General features: G+C 26.2%; 1 protein-coding gene across 2 annotated transcripts in view; it reads left to right on the plus strand.

Annotated features, from left to right (window-relative positions):
* The window catches only part of LOC136989035 (diacylglycerol kinase delta), a 134785-nt gene that overhangs the window by 37992 nt on the left and 82675 nt on the right, over positions 1-14118 (plus strand). For both annotated transcript variants that reach the window (XM_067287083.1, XM_067287082.1), the window contains exons 2-6: positions 2141-2188; positions 2275-2337; positions 8567-8647; positions 8852-8956; positions 13402-13531. In XM_067287083.1, coding sequence (XP_067143184.1) covers positions 2141-2188; positions 2275-2337; positions 8567-8647; positions 8852-8956; positions 13402-13531 — 427 coding nt within the window. The remainder of the gene's footprint in view (positions 1-2140; positions 2189-2274; positions 2338-8566; positions 8648-8851; positions 8957-13401; positions 13532-14118) is intronic.

Below are 14118 nucleotides of genomic sequence, written 5' to 3' on the forward strand. Positions count from 1 at the left end.
AGATCGATTGAAGTTTGCTTAATTTATAGATGATTAATTTGAAATGAACTTCGACTAAATCTTTGGATTAAATAAACATATATTTATGTCAGTTTTTTGTCATATCGATGATTCACACCCAATTCTATTTTTACACGATTTTGATTCCGCAAGACCTGAAAAAAAATCAATTTTCTTTTTACACGATTTTATCTTGGCTATTATAGAACAGAGGAAAAGTATTGTAATCGGTTGTAATTCTGATCCTCCGAGTTTTTTTCGTTTTTCTACATTTACAGGTCCCCTAATTCCAAAAAAAACATACAGAATTTTGCTCCCGTTTTTTAAATTAGTCTTTATTTTGCTTTATATCTCAAAATCCCTCGGACCAAAATTATTAAAATTTGGCCGGAATACTTCTATATATGGGGTATTGATTCTATTACATTTTGGAGATTATAAATCAAGTCAGAAGATAGAGGAGATAGGAGGTCATATCTCAGAGTTTTAATGAAAATTTTACTCATTATTGGCATTTGCAATTTTTTAACCCATTCCTGCCATTAAAAATAAGGCTTATCTTTACTTTTGGAAATTGTAATTGAAAATTATCAGATTTCCTTCTTAGTCTCCTTAACTTCCTGTTAGAGTATCGGGAAGGTCATCCAAGATCCCTTGCCTGCTTCTGTTTTCATCCAACACGTTTCAAGAAATTTGCCTTAAAAAAAATCTTAATTTGCTTTCAATTTTAAGAAAAAATATTTAAACTTTTTCTTTTCTAGAAAATTGCTCTTTTTACTTTATTTTTTTTTTTAAACAATTCTTAGAATTTGCATTTAAGGCTGCTGCAAACGCTGAAGTAAATTTTAAGATTTGGCGTTTTTTCCGATTTATTTGAACGTCTGTAGCGACAATTAGACTTTCATTCCGACTTTATTACTCGAGTGAAGCGGTCAGAAAAAATTTAAATCGAAGTCTGACGATTTGTTTGTATGATTGCGTTTCTTCTGGTTTCTTTCAATACGGAATAGTTTTTGTATGCCATTTGTTGTTAAAAGCTAGCGGTATTTTGGTGTTTAATTAAAAAAAAAATCGGATAAAAAATAAAATTTGTGCGAATAGTATAAATTTATTAATTTTTACTGATAAGTTAAAACGTCACTTATCTCATTTATTAACGAAAGTTGAAACGCTTTCTTTAGATACATCTTATTATATTAAGTAGTTTATCGTATTATTGTTGTTATTATTACTACTACTTTCCTGGCTCTGTTATATATATAACAGAAGGAAAGTATGGCGATCAGTAAAAAAATGACCCCAAGATTTTTACATTTTTGGACTCGGGACCTTGAAATGTCGAAAAATTCAAAAAAATTCGGGGGGGGGGGTTCTGGGTGGGTGGGTGGCACGATTTTGTCACCCTCTTAGAAACCTAATAACTCGTATGCTTTTTCTTGAAAATTTCTGAAATTTTACAGGGAGGTTTGTGCATTAGGATGATTGATGCTCTTTAAATTTTGGTGGTTAAAGGTCTGGAGTTGGGGAGATAAAGGGGTCGTGTCATATCGCGAGTAGGAGGATCGGACCTAATGACGATTTTACTCGTTAGTAGCATTTACAATTTTTTTTTTTTAAAAATAAAACCGATCCCTACCATGAAAATTAAGCTTTTTGCCATTTTATAATAATTAATAATATGATATTTTATTTAAAACTTTTTATAACAGATGGCCACACACACACACAGTTTTAAACGTTGCCAGGAAAGTCAAGCAACTCGTTGCTTGATTTTTTTACTGGTTTATAAAGTCCGGAATCAATCTTCTATTTTCCACATGGACGGTATCTTTTTTACACTTTTTTACATGGTTTTTCTGAAATGTGTATACCATGTGGAAACAATTGGTTGTATTGGGTGTATTTCAATAAGTAATTTTTTTTTTTTTTTTTTAAACTTTAAACGCTCGTAAATTGCACTTTAAAATATCTGTTTTAAAGTAGCTACATATTTATATATATTGTAAACTGTATTAAAATGGACAAAATTTAATCATAGTAGATCAAAATAGTAGACCTTCATACTTTTAAAAATTAATATATGAATATATATTGAATTATTATCTTTTACTAACTTTTTATTAATACTGTTTTATTTTAGGTATGCATTAAAGAAGATTTTCTTATGAAACAAACTAGTTCTTTTCAGGTAAACTTACCATTTTAATGTTTTTATAGTAATAATTTAAACGTTTAATTGCTTAATTACAAAATTTTTCGTTTTTTAATTTATAGAGATGGAAAAAACGTTATTTCCGTTTAAAACCACGGAAACTTTACTATGCAAAAGATAGAAAGGTAAAATCTTTGATCGTTCTAATTGATGTCAATATTTGTTTAGGTTAAGGTAAACGAATAGAGTATTTGTAAATGTACCGGTCTTTGAGATTATAATATATCCCTGTGGGAAATGATCGTTTAATGGATTTATTGTTACTTATGCATATTTGTAGTTAGTAATTTATTATGAAATGACTTTCATTCACTAATAATGCATGCAGATATTGGAAAAAATTATATATATCACAAAACAAATTATGTTTTAAGTTAATTTAAATTTGTTAATTAGTTTATTGCTTTCCATTAAACATGCATTGCACTGAAGACGGGTTACTCATCCCGAAATGCACTGCGTATAAAATATAGCAGCAATAAAAATGAATTAGCACTGCTTTTAAATTGCTTTTTATGTTAATTACATTGTTATCAGCTATGATAACGTCTCTGCACAAAGGTGAGATGATTTTGTAGCTGAAGTTTTAACCAAGACGCGATATTTGTTAACTGGAGACGTTACTGTGCTCAGAATAGAGCTCATACTTCTTAGATATGTTATGTTAATCAGCAAATATTGGGACACTATTTACTTCAAGAAAAAGACACAGGCCTATATCCTAAAATTCATTCAAAAGAGTGCTGAAAAAGGCAACTCTTTTGATCAATTTATTATAATATTAACATGTTTGTTAATATGTATTTTGATTAAAAATAAAAAGAAGAAACATTAATTTTTAAACTGTATGGCATATTTATTTTGAAATCTTCACAACTTGGCGTGCCATTTTTATTCCTGTTTAACTGACTTATCTTTTTAAACAAATGTATTTATTTATTTTTTGAATTAAAGAATATATCAAAAATTAACTATTACATTTAGTCGAATATTAATTTTTATATACAATACTAAAATTATAATCTGGAAATCTATATTGACATCTAAATAAATGATTTAATTTTTGTAGACACATTGATGTTAAACAATTACAATTGAAAAATTAATTCACGAAATTAGTCAAGTAAATTAATTTAAAAATAAAAAAGATTTAATTAAGACGATTGCATCTCGCTGTGTCAATGTTCAATCCACAGGGAATACTGAAATAATACGGAGTTACATATTTTTAATTTTTATATCAAAATTTTTAATTAAACAGATTCTTTAGAATGAAAATGAGGATATGTGTTGTTACTTTTTGAATTAGCTATTTTTATTTTTGGTGTACTATATATATTTTTGATTTTAAAAAGAATACCCCTTTGTTTCCCGATTTTCACTACTGTATAAATGTTATAAAGTGGATTAAAAGAAAATGTAATTTCTGAATGTAAAATAAAAAATAAAAATAAAAAAATGAGAACCGTAGATAAAGTTCTGTTTATAAATGAACATTGATTTTATCTTATTCCATTTGTTTATTTTAGTCATCACTGGTTTATACCAATGATGATTGATATACTGAGTGTTTCGAAATGTAATTGAGAAAATTAGATAGACTGTTGCAAAAGAAAAAATATAGAAGTCCTGTAATTATTGAACCAGACTTTCGTAATATATCAAATACAAATGATTTTTAAAAACTTTAATATACTTAAATAGGGGCTGTCCATAAATTACGTCCACACTTTGCTTAAACTTTTTACTCCCCCTCCCGCTCTGGTCCCAAGTTCTGGTTTTTCCAAGTGTCCGAAACCCCTCCCACTTCGGACATCCAACGAAACTCGATCCCCTTAAAACCTTTATCACTTTATGAGTGATAAATACCATAAGTAGAAACAAAACATACAATCAATTTTGAAATAAATATAATAAAATGTATAAACTGTATAAATGTAATGAAATAAACGGACGTCCACTGAAGCTCAACCCCTCCCATCTTGTCCGACTTGTCTTAACCCCCTCCCTCCCTTTCAGTGTGGACGTCATTTATGGACAGCCCGTAGGCTGTTCATTTATTTTTTCGATCAGTAGAATGGACATCCTCAATTACAATTTCCAGACATCATAATTTTCCTCCAATTATTTGAGATTACAATAATACAGTATAAAGAAACAATCCAATAAAAAAGATTAAAATTAATAACAGATACTCATCAGATAGCCAGAAAATCCTGCAATTACGAATATTTTGTTATCAGCAAAAAATTACAGGATTGGGCTGAGGGTGGGGTTGAGCTTCAGTGGACGTCCGTTTATTTCATTACATTTTATACAGTTTATACATTTTATTATATTCACAAATTCAACAAGTTATTTGGTTGGAGTTGCCTTATTGAACTTCTGAATGACAGAGATAAGTATTTTCAACATTCTAAAAAATTTAATTGAGGTGACTCTAGCAGTGACTTATTCTGAGAATAAGTGCATTCCCAATGTACTTCTAACATCTGATTCTTTTTTGTCATCATCTGACTGGATTTGTAACTTTGTGTCTTTTTTCTCTTTATGATTGGTTCATACTATTGTGATAGTTTCTTTCAGTTTGTTTTAATTCATCCTCCTTATCTACTGTATAGGCTTATAATGTAGAATTAAAACTGATCTTAATGTCTCTTTTGAATTTTAATATTGTTAGTTTTCTCCAAGTATCTTATTTGTCATACTTTTATTGGCTCTGTTCATTTTCTATCCTTACTATCCTCTCTATATAAATCTGTTCTATTTTGAGCCTAATATTTGTTACTCTTTTCACTCTTTTGAATGATTTCTCCGTTTTTATTTATTATTATTACTTATTTATTTAGTCGTAAAGATGGATGATTTGATGACATAAGACAGCACAAGACAGAGTTGATATTTTTAAATCTAAGTATTATTCATTATACAGTGGAAACTCAATTATCCAAAACTCTGAATTATCTAAAACAGTTAAAAAAAAAACAATGTATAGCATTGTACAGAGGTTGGTTGTACAGTACTTATCACAAAGTATTATACACAAAGACTAAACTTTCCTTGTAACTGAAAATCACTAACAGGTTGTAAGTTGTCTGTCCATTGTAGTGCCATGTTAGATTTTGAATAAAGTAATTAATTGTAGTAATTGCATAATAGTAGTTATTATAAAATAGTAATTGCATTATAGTACTTATATTTATTATCCATAAAACTTTAAATGCACAATACATCATGCTGTACCCAAAATACAAAAACAAATGAGTTTCTAGGTTATCTGAAATTTTCCCTGGTCCCATTCAAGATAATTGAGTTTTCATTTTATATGGTTTGCATAAATTTTTAATCAAATCTGTAAGATATAAAGAGTCAAACTTCAAAAATATATTAAGAAAGATTTCTTCTCAATCTGTTCCATTTTCAACTTTTTGAGCATCTGCACATTGACTTTTTATAGGATTTTTTGATCCATTTCACTGATATGATCCTGAGCAGAAGCAGACATGTCTTTCAAATTAATATCCACATTCTGATTCAGGAGATTCATTTTCATCAGTTCTTGAAGACTTTCTTCCAGTATTAGATGATCATGATTTCTTTTCATTCTTTTATTACTAAAAAGAAATTAGCCAAGGTATAGGTCACTTTACAAAGATTTGTAACAAATTACACTTAAACTAATATAACATAATAACTGGCTGGTTATTTTGTTCTGCAGAACAATATAGTTAAATTAATAGAATTTTTGTCACATTAAAATTTATATAAAAATTGTAAATTCAGTTATAGATGTATGTTACATGAAATAAAAGAAAAATTAGTAAAGTTGTAGTTTGTACATAAATATTTCCAGAATATTTGTTTTGTTTATTGTAATATAAGTAACATAGTTGTGTTATCTAAACAAATTATTTTATAGTTTTACTTAAAGTGAATTTAATTTTTTAAAGTCATTTATCAATTAGTATTTAGTATAATTTTTCATTAAGTTGAAAGATTTATGAAAATCATTTCTATTATATTTAGTTAATTCATTTGTATTAAAGTAAATGATTAATATTTTAATTATTTTGAATATATAAGATTTTGGGTAAAGCTATGCTTAGAGCAACGAGTTTTTTGTGTGTGAATATTTTGTGATTCTGCAATAATTTATTGATTTTATTTCAATTTGCTTATAAGATTACATGCAAACAAAATATAAACAACTGACGTTTATAAATATTAAATAAAATAAAATTTAAGCATTCTCTTTGTTAATTTTTTAAAATTTGAATTTTAAAAAATAATCTCAAAGATAATTTTAAAAAAAAATCTTTCTTAAAATATTGTAAAAGCAGGAGCACTAAAAACTAGCATTATTGATCTTTGTTTATTCTAGTTCTTTAGTCTACCCTATTGTTTTTTTGTTTTTAAATATTCTTGTACTTCACTAAAAAAATGCTTGTCTTTGCAGTTCCTTATCATAATAATGGGATGCAAATAGGAAAATATCAAATTCATTATGTACTGTACATTATACATTTTTATATATCCTTTGTTTAGTCCACTATGCAAATAATGCTAGTCAATTGTCTACTAGAGTTTGTGATTTCTTCATTTTTTTTTATATTTTTCAAAAACATAATTGTTACAGTGATTCTCATTAGCATCAATCCTGTTTATTTTTAACTATTGATTAATATCACCAGTTTTTGATATTTTAGTACAAACCCTGTGGGTTGATTACGGGAACAAAATCTAGACCTACGCTGTGGTTTAGACTAGACTTTGTTTCTATAATTGGCTGTATATTTTATTGAACACTTAACTCTTCCTAAGGGAAATCTGGTTAACTGTTACTATCAACCTTTTCTCTAGTCAAAAGTATATACATAGTGTAGAATTATTATTATTATTATTTTCATAAAGTTTCAACAAAATATATACAATTTAGTGACTTTATGTTCAAAATTTTAGGATTATTTTCAGGAGATTCTGGCAATATGTATATGAAAATACATGATATGTAATGTGAAAGTTATATGAAAGTACTGTGTGTTCTTATACAGTTTTATTAATGATTTTTGTTTTTAAAATATCAAAATCTAAATTAATAAGTATTCTTATGGATATCAAGCAAATGATAATTGATGATTTTGATATTCATATTCTCAACTGGCTGACAAGTATAAAATTAAACAAAAATTAATCTAATAATAGAAATTGCAATCTTACAATAAAATAAAATGTATAGTTTAATATTACCATATCTATGCACTGTAACTTTATTTGAGGACAAAATTTCACAATGCTTATTAAGGTCAACTATCAGCTACTGCCAACTGTTACAGACTCTCACAGGGGTTGATGCTAATGAAAAGCTACTGTATTTAAATGTTGATTTGTTCGATTCTTTAAGATTATTGCTATATTTTCAAGAAACCAAGAAACCATTTTCAGCCTTAGAAACTAAGCCATTAATATCAAAATTTTTAAACTAAATTAATTTGATTTATAAAGTTTTATATTTTAAATATGAAATTATTGTAATTCCTTGAATGCATAAAGTAATTTTAGTAAAAATGTGGAATCATTATTTGTCAGTGAAAAATTTTTACTTTTGTGTTAATTTATATCAAATAGCAGTAACCTATATATATATATACAATATTTTTGTGTAAAGTATTTTTTTTACATTTTATGATACAATTTTTTATTTATTTATAATATTATATGCATATACTGTATCCTACATTCACATTTTATTTAGGTTTCATCTTTTTGTTTGATTTATGTATTCAATGAAGAGGTAACAAAAAATGGCTGCTTAATATAATTGGAAGTGTTTATTTTTAATAATGAGATGGTTGCAAATTTTTTCAGTCTACTAGAAACTAATATTTAACTTTGTTATGAATTAAGATCACTTATTATATTGTAAAGTAGTGCAAAATGTAATGTAATTAATTTAAGTAATTTAACTTTATAATTGTAATGATTTTAACATACTTAGATCATTTCTTTTATTTTTAAAATTATTCATTTAATATATATATATATATATACTAAATGAATAATTTGTATGTATGACTATATATATATAGTCATACATACAAATTTTATCTTGTTAATATCATTTAAAAATTTTTATAACTATGCAAATATATGTTATAATTTTTTAATAAAAATAGAAACAAATAAATGTGTGAAAATTCATATATGGGTAGATATGTATTCTGAAAACATTCATATGTTTTCAGTGTCTTATATTTAGCTTTTATATTATTTTTTATTTTAATAGTTTTTATTAAAAACATTAAATATTTGATAAATGTAAATAAATAAATAAATAATTTTACATTTAAATTTTAGTCTGTGATTTTTGAAGAAATTGATTTGACAGATTTAAGCATTGCTGAATGTAGTACAAAAAATGTGAATCATAGCTTTCAGGTAAATGATTAATTAATTTTATTTTCATTATTAATTACTATTTTAAAGAAATGTAAATCATTTTACTGAATCAAATTAAAGCTTATTGGTCTTATCAGTTAATGTTAATGTTAGAACTGTAATAATTAAATGTTCATTATTTCTTTCTGATATTTTTCACTCCAACAGTTATAACAAAAATAATTATTTTATTTATTTCTATAGTTGATTACTCCTTTTCGTCGTTTGATACTTTGTGCAGAATCTCGTAAAGAAATGGAAGATTGGATTTCGGCATTGAAAAATGTTAGCAACAAAGAATTTGTTGAGGTATTCATAAAGTTTAATAATTTTGCTAAATAATTTTAATACTTAACTGGCAATATAATAAACAATATTATTTACTAGTATCTTACATTTAAGACATCCATCTTTTATTAAAATATGTATTTTATTGGAATATTTTTCTATTTAAACAATGACATAGTTTTATGAGACCAAAAAAAGCATTAAGCAAATTATACTATTCAAATTAGTTCATTTGTTATCAGAATATGAACATTTTGATAAGAAATGAACTAATTATTTTGTACATTAACTCCTAAATTTATTCAAATAAGTGCTGCACATCAATATGCCCAACACAAATAAATTAGAAACTTACTGTACTGTGAACAAAATTAAAATGAACATATACTATAAATTTTATATTATACATTATATATTATTTTTATGCATAATTTACATTTTGATTCTGACTGTCATATGAAATCTTATTGAAAATGATATATATGTGTTATAAATAAAATGAACAGCAACAGTTACAACTGCTAGCAACTATCATTTTTATAACTTTAATATTTTTATTGGTAACATAAAATTACTATAACAATACAGATAAGACTAGTTTTAAAGATTCCATGCCACATAAAGGCATTAAAATTAAAAGATATACAGTGAAAGAAAAGTTAGCTGTAATTGAAGAGGCAAAGAAATAGGAAATTGAGCTGTAGCTAGAAGATTGAATATTGATGAAAAGAAAATTCAAGAATGAAGAAAAAATGAAAGCCAACTTGTTGAGATTGCTAATCCAAGAAAACACTTTCATTTTGACAATGGTGGATGTCATTTAAAAAGTGATATTTTGGATATGTGTTTATTCAGCTTTGTTGAAGACCTTAGAACCAGAAAGCTTTTAGTCAGTTATAAGATTATTTCTTCAAAACAGAAAAGATCTGGAATTCCATACCAAGGTGAGAATATGAAGGAAGGCAAATTTGTTCCATTCAGAAATTTTGCAAATGACATAAACTTACGTATCACCACTGAACAACTGTTGCACAAAATCACCCAAAGATTACATTCTAAAAATAGCAGATTTTATTTGCTATATTTGTCATTTCTGTCTCCAGGAAAACTTTGACATTATAGGCTGTGGTGAATCACTGGTTTAAAGAAGTAGGTTCATCAAAAATTAATAAGGCTGAAACTAAAGATGTTATGCTTTTAACTACAGGTTATGCTGCACTGTCATGCTTACTGCAAAAGTTGATGGTAAGAAGCAGGGCTGTTGGAACCTTGGAGCCTTATGGAGCCCAGGGAGTACAGGCTCCTTTTGTCCTTTAGCAAGCCCCTTTTGCCATTTTTTGAATGAATGAAATATGTAGCATGTTTCTTAATACAAAGCAATTTTAAAGATTTTATTTTTTGTTAATAAAAGTAATGTTAATTTATAGGGATAGGAATCATTAGAGTTGTTGAGAAAGGATTGTTGAGATAGGGAAACTGGGAAAAAATCTCCAGCTTTCCTTTCTCAACAATCCTGCTAAGAAGATGAAGCCATTTGTTGTTTTGAAGTGGTGCTTCAAAACAACAAATCAACAAAGCCTCAGTTATTCATCAGTTACTTGAACAATGGCTAAATGAATGGAGACCTTACCATAAACTGCTTGAAATGATTGGAAAATTTAGCTTTGACAGATGACTACTGCTCACATTGAATAGCTACAGATGTCATATTATGTCAACAGTGAAAGAACAGCTTACATAGATGAAAATTGACACTGTTGTTGTACAAAGAGGATTCACAAAATTTGTGCAACCTACTATATCTTGGAATAAAAGTTTTAAAACTTCATATTTTCAGAATAAAAACCGGTTGATGCAAAAAGTTAATTAAGAATGTATGGCAAGCAGAAGAGTGGGCCCTCTGGAAAATGTTTTGAAGTAGATTATGCAGGGATGGTCTAAAGTTTTGGAAGAACAGAAGAAAGCTTTATTTTTGCAATACAATATATGTATTGCAGTTGATGTAAGCAAGAATGATATGATTGTATGCTTAAAAAGTAAAGAAATGAAACAGGGATAAAAATTACTTTTGGAACAAATTGGCAAAGATTTGACATATTTAAGTTACTATACTGTTAATGAAGAATAAGAAGAATAAAACAATGAATAATGATAGATACCAATGTTGAATAAAATGCTAGTGATAAATGCAATGAACTGTACTATAATATTGTTACAGTACATTCTTATTCTAATTATTAAATGTATACTTGGTTTTAAATTTAAATGCTGTAAATAATAAATATATAGATTATCAATTATAATGTTTTGTTTTTAGCTAGAAAAATAAGTATTGAATTCTGATGAAAGCAGCAATTTGTAATACCCTGAAGGAAAAATGCTGCACCTGATTAAGCACTCTATGTCAATGTGTCTGAAGCAAATAAGCACCATGGTGCTTATTTAAATAAATATGGCATATATGTCATTTGCTAACTGAATATGCAAGTGGATGTCATTTACTATTTATAAGTTTATGATCATAATATTTAATTCATTCAGGATTTCAGTTTTTCTTATTGTATACATTTATCTTATGCTCTTATAGAGAAAATTGTTATTTTTGTTTAGTATAATAGGATATGCTAAAATCTAACATATAATGTTGGCATTATAAATGTAAAAAAAAAAAAAGATTAAGTAAAAATTGTGAACATAAAAATAGTCTGTCTGCAATTTCTCTAAAAAAGTTATTTTGAATGTAAAGGAAAGTGAGTTCTTTGTGATATATTTCTAATTATAATATCAGAAAACAGTTATTTGTTTGATTTGATTTTATATAGTACAATATAACTAATCTCTAAAAATAAACATTTGTTTTTTTCTGTAATATTTATATATATTTAGTGTTTTAATCAAAAGCCAAATGAATTGTGCATAATAATTAGTTATGAAATATTAATAATAAGAATATATTATTCTGAGAATTATTTCATGCTTTTAACAAACAATAAAAATTAACAAACAAAAAGGAATGAAACAAACATATAGAAGAAATTTAATTGATTGTTAAACATGATTGTTAGATAGAAAACATGAGACAAAGATATCAATGAACAATAGCAACAAAACATTTTTTATTTTATCATTACAGTGGCTAGATAAGCTTTACTAAACAATGGCAGAATAATTTTAAAATGGTCTTTAGCAGCATAATTAGTTTTATATATAATAAATTTTAGTTCCAAATCATGAAACACAAATATTATTATTATTATAAATATATATGAAAATAAAACAAATGAAACAAACATCAAGATAAAATTTTTGGGTTTGTTGTGTTTCATTTTACACAACAGATATTGTTTCTACATTATCTGTATCAGATTAAATTGTTAATAGAATCAAAAACATTGGAATTGAAAGGAAAAAATCACAACATTTAAAAATTTCTCTCAGGATTCATAAAAATTTGTTTAGCTATTAATTAAATATATTATAGTCTTAATATAGTCTTAGTATAATAATACTACTAGTATTATAAAGAATGAAATATACTACACCAGTGTTTAATATTGACTGATTTGCATCACATGATTACAGCAATTAAAGCAGGATGCAGAAAGATTTTTAATTAATAGTTAAACTATCAACTTATTTTCTATTTTGTTGAGAAAAATTTGACAATGATATAATCTTTCTGTGAGGTTAAAAATATACTAGATTCATTTGTAATATTTTAACTATACTCTATACTATATATAGAGTAAGTTAAAATATATATATTCAAAATTTGTTCACTTCTGTTTAATAAAAGTAATAAACAGTCACAAACAATTCCCCTTGAACCGTTAGAACGATGCTTCCCGAGTAATAAACGTATCAACACCTGTATCAACTTTAAGAATGGGGATACGATCGTGCATGCATGGAGGTACCTGTTTGAAGAATTCGAACAGAGCCAGGCAGAGGGGTGAAATGTGATATGTACAATGTTTATTACTCGGGAAGCATCGTTCTAACAGTCCAAGGGGGATTCTGGTTAGTTCAGCACCTGAAGAAGGCCTTGGTGGAGGCTGAAAACATTAGTAGGGTTTTTGTGTCACGTACAACACTGGTAAAAGGTTTTGTTTGTGACTGTTTATTACTCACTCCAGTGTTAATAGTTTGAAGACGTTTATTTTGTGAATAAAAGTAATACAAAATATTATTAGCTTTTCATATTTTTTTTAAAAAAGATTTAGAAAGAAATTTTAAAAGATTTGAAAAAGTTTCTTTTGAGAATGCATATAAAAATTAAAGATCTAAAAAATTATACATTACTATAGTTTATATTTTAAATTATTGTTTTATATGTTTTAGTTTATTAATTAAAGAACTTAATTTTATATATGTACTAGTGTCAAAAATAATATATTAATAATGAAAACAGAATAGTTATGACATAATGAACTACAAATCACAATGATTTTTATTGGATTTTTTAGGGTATAGACCATCATGATTTTCTTTCTGGTCAGCATAACTGGTATGTTACTTCTCATGCTCGTCCTACTTATTGCAATGTGTGCCATGAAGCATTATCAGGAGTGACATCTCATGGATTATCTTGTGAAGGTAATAATGTGTAATAAATAAATCCTATTATTTCAATTTTCAAGAATATATTTTAGTAAATACATTGAAAAACAGAACTGTAATATAGTAATGTTAAATAAGATTGCATTAAATATAATTAAAATACACAAAAGTATGACAAACTATAATATAATATATAAAAAATATATAATTTTATTAAAATAATTTGATATTTTGACTGTAAATATAATAGTTGAAGATGTTTACAGTCAACTATTATATTTACATTTTTCAACATTATGAAAGTTCATGATGTTGAAAAATGAAAGTGCAGAGATTTTCATAATCAATCTAGCAATAAGCATGGTTTCATATCCTATTAAAAGAAAGGGCATAGATGTTGGATTGCATTGTTTTTAATGAAATAAATTAGATGAGAAATTTGGATTCAATTTGAATTCATTTAATCCAAATTTTGATTCATTGCTCAAATTATCCTATTCCAAGATAATTTATTATTTATCTCTTAACAAATTTTAATTTTTCATTTGCACTATGAATTTTCTCTAATGGATTTCTTTCTAACAGTTTTATTGTGAAAATTTTATTCATTCAAGTTTTTGTAT

Source organism: Centruroides vittatus, unplaced genomic scaffold (genome assembly GCF_030686945.1).
Source record: "Centruroides vittatus isolate TY-2023 unplaced genomic scaffold, ASM3068694v2 scaffold_435, whole genome shotgun sequence".
Taxonomy (NCBI): Eukaryota; Metazoa; Arthropoda; class Arachnida; order Scorpiones; family Buthidae; genus Centruroides; species Centruroides vittatus.